This window comes from Hyperolius riggenbachi, chromosome 8 (genome assembly GCF_040937935.1).
Source record: "Hyperolius riggenbachi isolate aHypRig1 chromosome 8, aHypRig1.pri, whole genome shotgun sequence".
NCBI lineage: Eukaryota > Metazoa > Chordata > Amphibia > Anura > Hyperoliidae > Hyperolius > Hyperolius riggenbachi.
In genome coordinates, this window is record NC_090653.1 from 258,982,676 (window position 1) to 258,996,921 (window position 14,246).

Below are 14,246 nucleotides of genomic sequence, written 5' to 3' on the forward strand. Positions count from 1 at the left end.
TGGAAAAAACGAGCCGCTCTGGTGTGCACCGTCCCATTCACTTTCATTAGCCAAGCGTTTTTCCCCTGCAAGCGTTTTAAAAAAAAAGCTTCAGAAACGCTCTGGTGTGCACCAGCCCTTAGACAATCACCAGGCCCACTGATCTTTCTGGTCAGTAGGGTCTAAGTCACAGACCTGAAACGAGCATGCAGTTAAACCAAATCAGACTTCAATCAGAACGATCTTATCTGCATGCTTGTTCGGGGTCTATGGCTATGAGCATTAGAGGCAGAGGTTCAGCAGGACAGCCAGTCAATCTGCATTATTTAGAAGGAAATAAACATGTCAGCCTCCATATGCCTCTCACCTTGGGTTCCCTTTAATATATTCAGGCCAGGTTTGTAGGACTTCTCATGATTTCCAATAATTTAGAGAAAAATCCGTCCCCTTGTTTTTTCTGCAGCCGTATAATATATTCATAGCATTGTTTAGGCACCAGCCTCGGGCAGGCTGCGTTTGGCACCAGAATCTGAACCAACAAGCTCACTGGCAGAATGATACAAGCAAGGCGGGGATGCTTACCCCACCCTTCTCACATATCCTAACAGAAGCCTTGGTTCTCCAACATACCTGATATACTCAGGCTGGGAACACACCTGTCTATGCAGGAAAATCATGCATTATAAGGCTTACGCATTTCTCCATCTTCTCTGCATTAGTGTTTTTCCTTATCTGCCTTTTCAACAAGAGAAACCAGAAAATACATCACTAGATCTTAGGGGGCAGATGGGCATAAAACACTGGGGGCCCATACGCAATTACCTTTTCTCCTAGGAGAGCTTTTCCCATCTTATAAATAAAATTCCTATTAAGCCTGCGGCAAGCAAGAAAATACTTAGAGCAAGTTTGACAGTACTTTTTAGTTAGGGTGCACGGTTTCTTTTAGACATTAGGAGGGGGGGGGGGGGGTAGTGTTGGGCATTAGGAGGGGGGGTTAGTGTTGGGCATTAGGAGGGGAGGTTAGTGTTGGGCATTAGGAGGGGGGGGTAGTGTTGGGCATTAGGAGGGGGGGGGGGTTAGTGTTGGGCATTGGGAGGAGAGGTTAGTGTTGGGCATTGGGAGGAGAGGTTAGTGTTGGGCATTGGGAGGGGAGGTTAGTGTTGGGCATTGGGGGGGGGGGGGGTTAGTGTTGGCCATTAGCAGGGGGTTAGTGTTGGGCATTAGGAGGGGAGGTTAGTGTTGGGCATTAGGAAGGGAGGTTAGTGGTCGGCATTAAGAAGGGGGGGGTGTTAGGCATTAGGGGGGAGATTAATGTTATTAGTGGAGGTTAGTGTTGGGCATTGGGAGGGGAGGTTAGTGTTAGGCACCAGGATGGGGGGTTAGACTTAGACACGGAGGGTGGGATAGTGTTTGGCATTATTAGGAGTATGGGATACTGTTAGACACTAGGAGGGGAAGTTAGTGTTAGACACTAGGAGGGTGGGATAGTGTTAGGCATTGGGAAGGGAAAGTTCGAGCAGGTGCCAGGTAAGTATATAGTAACGTTTAAGTAATGTAAATTAGTAACATTTTTATTAGCACCACCTGGACTCCACAACACACACTCTACGACCGTTCTTCTGAATCGCAGTTGTCATCCATAGAGAATCATACTTCATGCCTAGAGGAACTAGTACTGTATTTTGAGATTGTTGAATTCATGTCACCTCCTCTTGTGCTACCCAACAGTCACAGGACCAGGGATGGATGGGTGCAAGTGTGGTTGTGGCAGTAGAGCGCTCACTTAGAAGTTATTAAACAACACCTGAAGTGAGAAGCGTGAAGAGAATGCCATATTTATTTCCTTTGAAACAATACCAGTTGCATGGCAGCCCTGCTGATCTATTCGACTGCAGTAGTGTCTGAATCACACACCTGAAACAAGCATGCTGCTAATCCAGTCAGACTTTAGTCAGAAACACCGGATATGCTGCATGCTTGTTCAGGGTCTATGACTACAAGTAATAGAGGCAGAGGATCAGCAGGACAGCCAGGCAATGTGCATTGTTTAAAATTGAAGTGAGAGGGATATGGAGGCTGCCATATTAATTTCCGAGTCATTTTAACTTATTATGAATGGATACAGTGGGTTAATGCAATAAATGTATTTTACTAGCACATTGTTGCGAGCTGTATACATTTAGCTTACATTTCCAGAATCACCAAAAAGCAAGATGGCCGCCCTATGACACAGGCATATGCTGCAGCTGGGTCCAGCAATACGAGGGGCATGCTACACCTGTACAATGTTATGTAGGATGTGGCAGAGAAGCTCAGGAGGAACACAGTTCCATGTGCTTAAAGAGAACCTGAGGCGTTGGGGGGCAGTGCAGCCCACAGGAGCGGCAGGGATTGCAGCTACCTGATCCGCCCCGCCCCCAGATCAGGTAACCTAGGTTTTTCTTGTTTTTTTTTTTTTTTTTTTTTCCTCTTTAATTCCTAGTGGCTTTCTGGTGTCCTCCATGCACACAAGCCGGCGTGTCATCTGACCCACATCTGTGCCAGAAAGCTGCTAGGAGCTGCAGAAAGGCTGCCAGACGTTACTTGAGGCTAGGTAAGTATTTGAATGCCTCCAAAAACACAACAGTCCCAGTTATCCCCTCAGGCATGCCGGTTAGTGGAGACTTCCAGTTGCCAGAGTCCCAGATAACAGGGACTTTGCTGTATGAGGGAAAATAAAAACAGAAGATATAACACCACACACGGATGAAACAGGAAGTCGGGCATAAAAGTCTATATTTTATTACACAGTTTTAAAAAGCAAATAATTATTTTCACTAAAAGCTGAAATCTCTAAATAAAATATTAAGTTACTTCAGATATATAGTGTTTAAAGGATTTGTCCATCTAAAATAAACAGTTGAGCTACGAGGAGTCTGTCAGTCTGGATCACACACCTGTATATCTAGGGAACTCTGTTCTGAATATATCCACACTGTAGGTTTGGGTCCTTCTATTGGGTTTATAGTGGGCCCCTCCCCTCTGACGGAGAGTGGGTGCAGCTGTGAACACAGATCGTAACTTACCAATGATATGAGATCTCTTTACTGCCTCGTCTACGGTGGGCCCCGCCCCTCCGAGGGAGAGTGTGAGTGGGTGGAGCTGGGAACACAAATAGTTACCTAGTAATGATAGGAGACCAGGGGATGACATTTGAGCTAAGAGGGATATGGAAGCTGCCATATTTATTTCCTTAAAAAAACAAAAAAAAAACAAAAAACCACCAGCTCCCTGGCAGTCTTGCTGATCATTCTGGCATCAGTAGTGTCTGAATCACACACCTGAAACAAGCATGCAGCTAATCCAGCCAGACTTCAGTCAAATATCTGATCTGCTGCATGCTTGTTCAGGGTCTATAGCTAAAAGTATTAAAGACAGAGGGTCAGCAGGACAGCCAGGCAATGTGTGCTGTTAATAAATATGGCAGCCTTCATATTCCTCTCACTTCAGGTGTCCTTTAAGTAAAAGTATACTGTCAACAAATGTTTTCAAATGTCTATCTCGCAGTGATTTGTGTTTCACATGACTATTTCTTGTAATGCCAGAGTCCTCTATGCTAGAGAGAATACACAGGCACTGCAGCAGCACAGTGATAGAGGCCGTCGTCAGAGGCCACACGCGGTGGGTATATCGCCCCCCGGAGGTGACAGGAGGAAGCACATGTCACATTACATCTCAGTTATCCATTGCAGGAGCTGGGGAGCGTAGTATGTGATGATGATTTCTGCACCTGCAGGGCAACAAGAGAGTGAGAAAGTGTCAAAAGAACTCTGGTCCAAGTAGAGATTGCTAAAGAGGAACTGTAGTGAAAATGCAAAAAAATTAAAAATAGCAATTTTTATTTAATATTTATTTTAATGATTTAGTCAGTGTTTGCCTGTTGTAAAATCTTTCCTCTCCCTGATTTACACTCTGACATGGTTTCACAGGTGGCGACATCTTTAGTCCTGTCAGGTGCAGCTCTGTGGAATGTTCCTTTACGGAGAGTTCCAAAGCCAGCGGAAATAATGCCTGGTCTCTGAGAATGCTCTGGGAGGAGATTTCCGCATAGCTAAACAACCTAGGCTAAGCATCGCTGGGAGGGGCTACTTACCAATATATAGATGTAGGTGGTGTTTCTGATGCGGAAACTAGGAAAATTACTGAGGGTGTGCCAAATAATTCACTGCATTCTACTATATGTCACTACAGGCGGCCGGTTTTCTGGAAAGGCCACAAAGGCCCGGGCATTGGGCGGCAGCAGCCCAAGGGTGGCACCTAGACATGAAAAAGGGGCTGCTACATATGAAAGAGGAAGCTGAAAATGGGGAGCAACACATGACAAGGGAAACTGATGCCCAAGGGAGCTGTTTATGAAAGAGTGGCTGCTGTACATGATGTTACACCTGGCATGGGAGGGGCACAAAATCCTTGGCCTAGGGGTGGGAAAAAATATAAATCCGGCATTACTTTAAAGTGTAACCATCAGGCATAAAAAAAAAAAAAAAATTATCTGGTAAACAAGTAATGAGGATGCTAACCAGGCAATCCAAAAGTTATCACTATTACTTTTCTTGTTGATAAATGATCATTCTCCATACCTGACTTATTTGGTACACACAAAATTTGGTACACAAAAAGGAAGTTGCAGGGCATGCTGGGTTGTCCTTTTTTTGCTTCTCTACTTCCCCTCAGGCGCAACTAATGCAGCCTGATTGGCTGAAGCCTCTTTCCCTCCTGTTTTCCCCTCCCACGCCTCTGTTCCTCTCTGATTGGCCAATATTTCTCATGCTGAGACAATGTACTTTCTATAGTGGAGGGCGGGGAATGCATACACAATCAGGCAGAGGAGAGTAAGGGAGGAAATTACATCAGGGTTGGCTTCAAAATAGCCACACTTAAAATGGTAAATGCTAAGAAGGATCTTCTCTTTTACTGTAGAAAAAATCACTAAAATCAAAACATGGACAGTGCAATACATACAGTATGCCATGCAAGTAGAGCAAGTAGTTATCTACTTATGTGTATTTTTTTTTTCTGAGATAGTATGGCTGACAGCTCCTCTTTAATAAACCCATGAATCAGAAGAATGTGGTGTTGCGTCTGCCCTCACCTGCTCTGCGGAATCCAGTCATGGCCTCCAATACTGCCACCTTGAGGTCAAAGGCTCCAGCTTTCGCCCCATGCCACAGCATGGCGTATTCCCCTGAGACATGGTACACCGCGAGCGGGAGGTCCGGATGCTGCAATATAAAGGAGGCGCTCAGAGACTCGCTTGGCAGCATGAGGTAAAAGTCTGAGGTAATCAAAGGCCCAGAGGCAGACCTGTTACTCAATATGGAGTCTCTCATATTACCATGGCAACCCTTAGGCCTCATTCCCACTATATGCACTGCAGTGTGTATTTTGGCAGCACGTATAGTGTGTGACACACAAGAACGGCACAAGTGATTAGACAGAACTTCTACCGTTCCCATCATATGCGCCATCGCACTACTGCATGCATTTTGAGAGCATCGCAGCCCTTACCCATTCACTGTAATGAATGGGATCAGCAGCACAGCGCAGCGCAGATGGCGTGCGATTGTGTGCGTTAGGTTCCGATCCCACAGCCATCTGCACTAATTGATGTGAGCGAGGCCTTACCAGGTGCCTTTCTAACAAGATAATCAATGCTAGCTAATTCACATTTCTTGCTAACTTTACATTAATCCCTCAATTCAGTATTGTGGTTTTCATACTGATTATAAATGGTCAATTTGTGTTTTATTCCAAGCACTGGCTGTCAATGATCATTTAAAGTGAACCAGAGACGAAGCACCCTTGTGTATTTTACCATAGAAATCAGTGGGAACATTAGAGAAAACATTTACCATGCTCTCTGTTCCATCCTCACTGCTAAAAGTGTCTGTTATCTAGCTGAGATAAGAATCCCGGACTGAGCATTGAGTCTGGCTTTGCTATAATGACTCAGCTATAATGATTCCTGAGCAAAGCCAGCAGGGGGCAGGCTTGGACTTGAAGACAGCAAAGAACACAGTCTCAGCTATAATTATTCTGTAGCAAAGCCAGACCGACTGCTTAGTCGGGATTCTTATCTTAGAGGTGATAACAGGCAAATTAAACAGAGAACAATGTAACAAAGAGCAGATTAGGTGTTTACTGTCATGTTCCCACTGATTTATAAGGTAAAATACATGAGGTTGCTTCATCTCTGGTTCTCTTTAAACTGAAAAAGACTCCTGAAAAAGTGGACTATGGAAACAAAATGCACATCAGGTTATTTGGCAGATATTCCACTAGGTATTCTGGTTTCTCCACATATGCCACAAACATAATGAGAAATAAATAGGACTTTCCCCACAAAATTTGGATTTATGCCTGTAGTAGGGACAGGTGGTACTACAACTCCCAACTACAACTGTGGTGGGGATTAGATTGTGAGCACCTCTGAGGACAGTCAGTGACATCACCATGTACTCTGTAATGTGCTGCAGAAGATGTCAGAGCTTTATAAATGCATAACAATGATATGGTAGGACATTTGAGACCATAACTATGATTATGAGGCGAGCGCGTTTAAAACAGCACAGGAGATTTGGGCGCAGCCAGCACCACCATAGGCCGTAATAGGGATTACGGCTATAGCGGAGCTCAGTGAGTAGTTTGGGCACCATCAAAAGACAGGGCTCAAGCGTGCATCTCCTGCTCAGGGGGTGGAGCTCCGCCCCCTCTTCAGTCTTGGAAGACTGTTAGACGGCGTGATTGCCATCTATTTACATGTACAGCGCTGCGATCTGCAGCAGCGCTGTACTGGGGACAGCCGTGTGACATGGCTGTCCCCTCCTGAGGCTGGGGAGTGATAAGCGGTCATATGCTGATTGGCTGGCGGGGGGAGGGAGGGAGCAGGGGAATAAAAATTAAAAAAAAGCAATTTATTCAAAAATAAATAAAATAAATATTTATAAAAACAAAAGTGGAGTGATCAGACCCCCCCAACAGAGAGCTTGTGTGCTCTGTTGCATGGCCCTGCAGCTTGGCCTTAAAGCTGCAGTGGCCAATTAATAAAAAAAACAGCCTGGTCTTTAGGGGGGGTTTAGCACTGTGGTCCTAATGTCTCGGCACATACCTTATCCTTCACCTCTCTCACCAGATCCAGATACGGCATTCCTGGCTTCACCATCAGCATGTCGGCCCCTTCCCGTACATCACGATCCTGCACAGACATCACACATCACTGTCTGAAGCATCTGCTGCAACTTCACAGAACAAAACAGCTTTATGGCTGGTCAGACGGATGCTTGAGGGCGGCAACCGCGTCATTTTCAGCGGACAGTGAAAGCAACGCTCAAGTTCTGCTTTCATTCATATGACTGGAAGCGGTTGTTTCTAACAATAGTATTGACATTTCCCGCCGTTTGCAAGAAACGCTGCGGTAGACCCAGTTGTCTCTTCCTAACCGACACCTGCAGCATCTAGGATCGGCGGCAGTTCCGCGTCCCTCTGCGAGGGCAAAATGCGACACGAATGAATGACAGGAAGCGCCGAAGATTGCCAAATGCTTTTATTCTCTGTAGCAGAAAAGCATTTGGCATCGGCTGAACAAGCCGCTGCTGCCCCCTGACACTGTGTGTACCGGGTCTTATGTACCCACATACAAGCTGAACTTACCACACAAACCACAAAGAAATGGAAGTGCACTTAAGTATATATCCCCTAAAAATAAGCCCTTGCTGAAATTTTGAGCATGTTCGATATATAAACCCTACCCCGAAAGTAAGCCCTAGCTTCAGTTACTGTAAGGAAAAAGTATGGCAACTTTTAAGGTATTACAATACTGTGTGTTACTGTATCCTGTCCTCTGCTGTGTTTTCCCTAGCCCCATGTCCTCCTGGTGTCCCCGTGTCCATGCGCTTTGTCACGCTGTCCCTGCGTCCTCCCATGTCCTACAGCTCCCTGCCTGTGTCCCCAGCGCAATTTCAGCCCATGAGGCTGAAGTACAGGCAACTTGTTGGAGCCGATGGTCTCGCAGGTGGGACCATGGCTTAGTTATTGGGCCAATCACTGCACTCACCGAGTAGGATGGAGCTGTGGGATATTGGAGGACAAGGGTCAGCACGGCAAAAAGGATGGACACAATAGGGCTGCGGAAGAGTAGCTCCAGTACAGTGTAATACACAGAAGGGGGAGGCAGCCAGCAGGGGGACACATCGGTGCAGTGCCCATTGGGCACCAGTCCTGTCATCCAAGGACACAGCAAGGTTATCAGCTATGTACAGGGAGGACAGGGCAGGTGTCTGATCAGTACATGGTGTTCATAGAAATATAATATGTAGGTAGAAAAAAACAAAGTCTTGTAAAAGTAATACCTTTTAATGGCTAACTGATAAAGTTAAATAATGCAAGCTGCATGAAGATGGCAGTTGTACAACTTCCCTGCATCAGTGTTTTACTACAGCTAACATCTAGAAATATGCCTGAAGAAGGGGACTAGATCCCAGAAAGCTTGCATTATTTAACTTTATCAGTTAGCCATTAAAAGGTATTACTTTTACAAGACTTTGTTTTTTTCTACCTACATATATTGTTTGGCTAACACGGTACAGAAACATTTTTACTACTATCATAGAAATATAAGAAATTCCCTGGAAATAAGTCCTTGCACATCTTTTGGAGCACAAATTAATATAAGACACAGTCTTGGCTGGTGGCTGGTTAGTGTAATGGTTAAGGGCTCTGCCTCTGACACAGGAGACCAGGGTTCAAATCTCGCTCTGCCTGTTCAGTAAGCCAGCACCTATTCAGTAGGAGACCTTGGGCAAGTCTCCCTAATACTGCTACTGTCTATAGAGTGTGTCCTAGTGGCTGCAGCTCTGGCGCTTTAAATCCGCCAGGGGAAAAGCGCAAAATAAATGTTCTGTGTCTTGTTTTAGGGGAAACACTGGTATATATGGCCAGTCGAGTTTTTCCTGGTTATTGCTACTGGTTACTTTCATGCATGCACTAAATATTATGAGGGATAACACCCTACTATAAAAAATGATAAATGTGAATTATTTTGGGGAGACAAAAGTCATCTTTTTTCTTCACTCTAGGGATGCAGCAGCAGCAGGTTTGGAGGAGGAGCAATATGAGGACATCACTATTCTCTGCTCAGCTGTAGAAGCCTACAAGGGGCGTGTCCGAGACTAAGCCTCAGGCACTTAAAGGGATACTGTAGGGGGGGGGGGGGGGGGGGGGGGGGGGGTCGGGGGAAAATGAGTTGAACTTACCCGGGGCTTCTAATGATCCCCCGCAGACATCCTGTGCCCGCGCAGCCGCTCACCGATGCTCCGGCCCCGCCTCTAGAATTTCAGACTTTAAAGTCTGAAAACCACTGCGCCTGTGTTGCCATGTCCTCGATCCCGCTGATGTCACCAGGAGCGTATAACACAAGCCCAGTAAGGTCTGTGTGTGCGCAGTATGCTCCTGGTGACATCAGCGGGATCGAGGACATGGCAACGCAGGCGCAGAGGTTTTCAGACTTTAAAGTCTGAAATTCCAGAAGTGAACCGGAGGCGGGGGCCGAAGCATCGGTGAGTGACTGCGCAGGCACAGAATGTCTGCGGGGGACCATGAGAAGCCCCGGGTAAGTTCAGCTCATTTTCCCCCGACCCCCCTACAGTATCCCTTTAACTGCTGTGCCAAAACAAAGTGTCGTCTCCCTGCTACGAAGAGGCTCCATCTAGCTCTCCAGTCTGAACAGAAAATATCTGTGCGTATAGTTCTTCAGGTATTAAACAGCAACAATAATACAATTCCATTGATAATATTACAATTTTCTCCTTACCACCGCCCTGTGGGCCAGCCCTCTCGCTCCAGGGGGTAGCTGGTAACACTTACGGTCGCCAAAGGCTGGTTTGGATTTTGCTGCATCTCTGTAATGGAAAAAATCAATTGTTATATTGATTGTTTGCTTAACAGGAACATGAGCCAAAGCTCTGATTCAAAAAGAGATAACTGCGTAAAGAGAGGGAGGCCTCAGGATCCTATTGAGGCTTCCCTCTCTGCTCTGATGCCCCCCCCCCCCAACTCAGTGCAGCCTCCCTCCTCATCGCGGCTGCGCTCCTCTCCTGTTACAAGCACGGCCGCACATGCGCAGTAGCACGCTTATTTCTCATGCACAACAATCCTTGTGTGGCTACTGCACGGCCAAGCTGATGGAAAAGGGAGGCTGCGCTCAGCTGGGGGTGGGGGGAAATATCAGAGCACTGAGGGAAGTCACAATAGAATCCTGAGGCTTCCCTCTGTTTAGGCAAGTATCTCAGTTTGTACCTGGAGGTACACTTCAAAGAACAAAGTGACAACCATGCTAACCTAGAAATTAAAAAAAAAAATAATAAAAAAAACACACACGTTCTACTTGCATAACAAATGTATGGCACTGTCCACGTTAGGATTCCTGTGAATTTCATAAAGGAAAAGCAGAGAATCCTAGACAGTTTCCATCTTGGTTACCTTAGAATGATGCCAATCCTGACAATTTCCTCCCTCACTCTTTTTTCTCCTCTTGCTAATTGTGTATTCGTTACCCGCCCTCCTCCCAGAGTCTTCAGACACTTCCACTGAGGTCTATACTAGGAAGTGCACTATCTTATGTAATTAGAAGGAGGGGGAAATAAAGGGAAGAGGAGTAATATTATAAATAAAAAGACCCCCCCAGCATGCAACTGTTTTACCAGCCGATGGCAATGGCAATTAAAGGGCCAGTGCTCCTAAGATATATGATAACTCCAAACCATAACAGCAGAAAGAGTTTTGAATGCAGGATTAGCATCTTTATCATTTAACACACTCAGACCAGTTGCTGTTGAAATTAGAAATTTATGGTGACAATCTCACTTTAAAGGATACCTGAAGTGACCAATAACATGAGTTAAACAGGTGTATGTACCGTTCCAGTGCTACTTCGAACTAGATGCCGACGGGAGTAAAGCCAAACAGAACCGAAAATAAATGTTGGCCTTTGACGAAACAGGTACTGCCCGCGAAATGGCCATCAGGCTGCCTATTAGCATGCCTTGTCTGTATATTCTGTGGATCAGTGGCGTCGCTAGGGGGGTAGAACCGAGGCACTCACCGGGATCTGTTGCTGTGGTACTCCCAATCTCCACTCCCCAAAGTGCCCGACTACTGCCCGAACACCGGCAGGGCTATAATGTATAAATCACCGCCATTTTTGTGAAGCCTTTTCTCTTATTTTCTCCTCTCTGCTGCTGTCACATGACTCCTGCCTGTGAGTGAGCTGCCGCTCACCGGCTCTGTTCCAGCTCACCACTGCTGCTGCTGGACTTCTCAGCCTCCCACAGAGAACTCACTATTAAAAATGGAAGGGGATCTCCACATTTAATTATTTCTCCTTGTTGTTACTTCTAATCATCTCTCCACAGCAATGCCCGGGAGATGTGTTCTTTGACAGGCGGGCACACATTCAGAGCTGCATTAGGACATCACTGCACTTTCACAATCATGCCTGAAGTACTGATTGTGAAAGTGCAGTGATGTCGGAATGCAGCTCTGAACATGAGCCTGTGTCAGAAAGATCACAGCTCCTGTCCAGGGCACTGCTGCAGAGGGATGATTAGCATATGAATAAGGTTCCAGCACAGCATGACTCCATATAGGCATTCCAATGCTGACAGTCTAGTGTTGCAGAGAGTGTAGGGCAACATGTGGTGAACACTCTACAACTTCAAACAAAGGTAAACACTAGAGGACTCTCTCCTCCTCTCTGTCCACTCTCTCTCTCTGTGTCTTTTTCCTCCCCTCTCTCTGCCCCATTTGTCTCTGTCTGCTCTCTCTCTCTTCCCTCTCTCTCCTCTCTGCCCCTCTCTCTCCCTGTCTCCTCTTTCAGTACGTGTGTGTGTGTGTGTGTGTGTGTGTATGTAGTGACTATATGTGTGTATGTGTGAGTACTGTGTGAGTACAGTGTGTGTGTGTGTGTGTGTGTGTGTGTGTGTACACATCTCTGTGTGTCCCACTCTGTGTATGTGTGTGTACATATCACTATGTGTCCCACTCGGTGCCCCATCTTTTTAGTTTTTTTGCCTCTCTCCGACCCATTATCGTTAGATCACACTGCTGTTAATTTTATGTAATTTGGTCCCACCCACTACATGCCTGGCCATGCCCATTTTTTGCAGCTGCGCGCGCGCCGCAGGTTCTTACCCCCTAGTGCCCCGCATCGCCTAGGATCCTAGCAATGCCCCTGCTGTGGATGAATTATAGGTGACCAGTGATTTTCAAGCAGTTTGGTGCTCAGTTCGGTTTGGCTTTAATGCCGGTGACATTTAGTTCTTATCAACCAGATGCCAATCCACACACGTGTTTCCCACAGACCTCCGACAAATCCAGCTTGGGTACAGACTCCTCATTCTCTCTTTGCTGCATTATACGTAGAACTAGTCAGTGCTCCTTTTTTCCTCACTGTAAGGCCAGTTGCACACTGCAGATTGACGCTAGGATTGCCCGCACCACCACCTTCGGGGAACACCACGTTGGTATGTGGTAATCCCAGTCTGGCAGCTTTGGCAGGAAGTAACGCTCACTTCCTGTGGCCACAGTGATCAGGTGCGTGGAAGTGTATTATTAAATACGCTTCCACGCATGCAAAAAACTGTGGTGGGCACTTTGAAAAACCTGCGCTGCCATAGACTTACATAACTTCCGGTCTGACGCACATCACCGCACGGTAAGGTAGATTTGCCCTAGCATCAGGGATGCAGCGAAAAGTCACTTCCATCGTAGCAGGCCGCACCGCGTTGGCATGAAAGGGCCCATAGCCTTTCATTGCCCTGCGGTGGGTGGCGGTAAAGATACAGCACCGCCCAGTGTGGAAGGCCCGTAAAGGGTTAATAATCCAGGGCTGCAAATTACACTCTCTTTGCAGCAGTACTGTTAAGTAATAACAGGTCATAAAACTTCTGTGAGGCTGAAAAAAAAAATGTTTTGAGTAGGAAAAAATAAAATAGTACAGTGGTTTGACGTTTGGGAGCTAAAAAAAAAAAAAAAAAAAAAAAAAAAAGTTGTAAGCGATGTGTATACGGATCAACTGAAAGGTTCATACACACTTATGATGTAGGTCACCTGTCGGGGATTGGCACCCAATCCCCTTGGGTGACTTTGCTGGACCGGCCCATACAGACGCGCGTCAGCTGTGTCGTGGATGACGGATACTGTTGCTATGTTGGGGGGCGAAGGGATGACAGCGTGCATGTGCGTGATGTCACAAGGCAGGCGAGGGAGCGGCGTGTTCAATGTATTTGGCCGTCCGTCAGGTGAGCAGATCCGCTGGGTGGATCGCTTGTGGGTTGTCAAACACACACCCGGCCGACTTTAGTATGAGACTTAAGAGGCAGTTCTCTCTTGGACAAAAGAGAGATCTGCTGGCTGCCCACCATAGGCTGATTCCCAATCGGTTTAAGCATGAAATCTCTCTGAAGCCGCCTCCCAAATGTTAATATTCCCCCCCCCCCCCCTCCTGGGTGGCCAGACACTAATCTCACCTGCTCCAGGTGCCTCAACTGTGTAGCTATTCCTGGTCTCCTCCAAGAGACTCCTCCTAGGCTCCTACACGCTTCCTCTTAAGCTATGTATCCACCAGAGGACTGTGAAAGAAGGATCAGGGAGATATGGACTGGACAGCGGACAGGGGTCTGTCGCAATACAGAACACCAGGGAGGAGGAGTCGGAGCCATTTTGGGTACCTGGAGTCAGAGTCAGTTTCATAAACTGAGGAGTCGGATAATTTTTGTACCAACTCCACAGCCCAGGGAGTTATGGAAGTGCACCGGCTCAAACACATCAGACCGAGATTTTCCAGATTGCTCAATCGACACATCCTCGATCACGCATGCTTGTTGCGGCACAGATTTCCATTTGATTCGATTTAATAGTAGGTCGGTGCTTTCTGAAATCATATTGGCATTATGACGGATGATTTGTATTGCTTCAAAAAGGACACTGTATAGATCCAGACAACTGTGTGTAAGCAAGAAAAGGGCTTTCAATGGGGAATAGAACTAAACATGGATGGATGGTGGTATTTTTGGACTCCATTTATGAAAATGTTACCTTCCTGGGCCTCTGACTTTGATACTTTGATCTGGAGACCCGTTTTGGGTCACTGATTCAGGGGATCCAACTAATACTGGCTGCACGCCTGTTCCTGATCAGCAACTCAGATAAAACACAAAAGAAAGAGTTGGGCA

At 46.4% G+C, this 14,246-nt stretch overlaps 1 protein-coding gene across 2 annotated transcripts in view; it reads right to left on the bottom strand.

Annotated features, from left to right (window-relative positions):
• Positions 1–2,737: 2,737 nt before the first annotated feature.
• The window catches only part of ALAD (aminolevulinate dehydratase), a 106,728-nt gene continuing 95,219 nt past the window's right edge, over positions 2,738–14,246 (bottom strand). For both annotated transcript variants that reach the window (XM_068248708.1, XM_068248707.1), the window contains exons 9-12: positions 9,827–9,914; positions 7,127–7,213; positions 5,111–5,240; positions 2,738–3,748 (exon numbers count right to left, since the gene is read on the bottom strand). In XM_068248708.1, the coding sequence (XP_068104809.1) occupies positions 3,687–3,748; positions 5,111–5,240; positions 7,127–7,213; positions 9,827–9,914 (367 nt within the window). In that variant the 3' untranslated portion in view covers positions 2,738–3,686. The remainder of the gene's footprint in view (positions 3,749–5,110; positions 5,241–7,126; positions 7,214–9,826; positions 9,915–14,246) is intronic.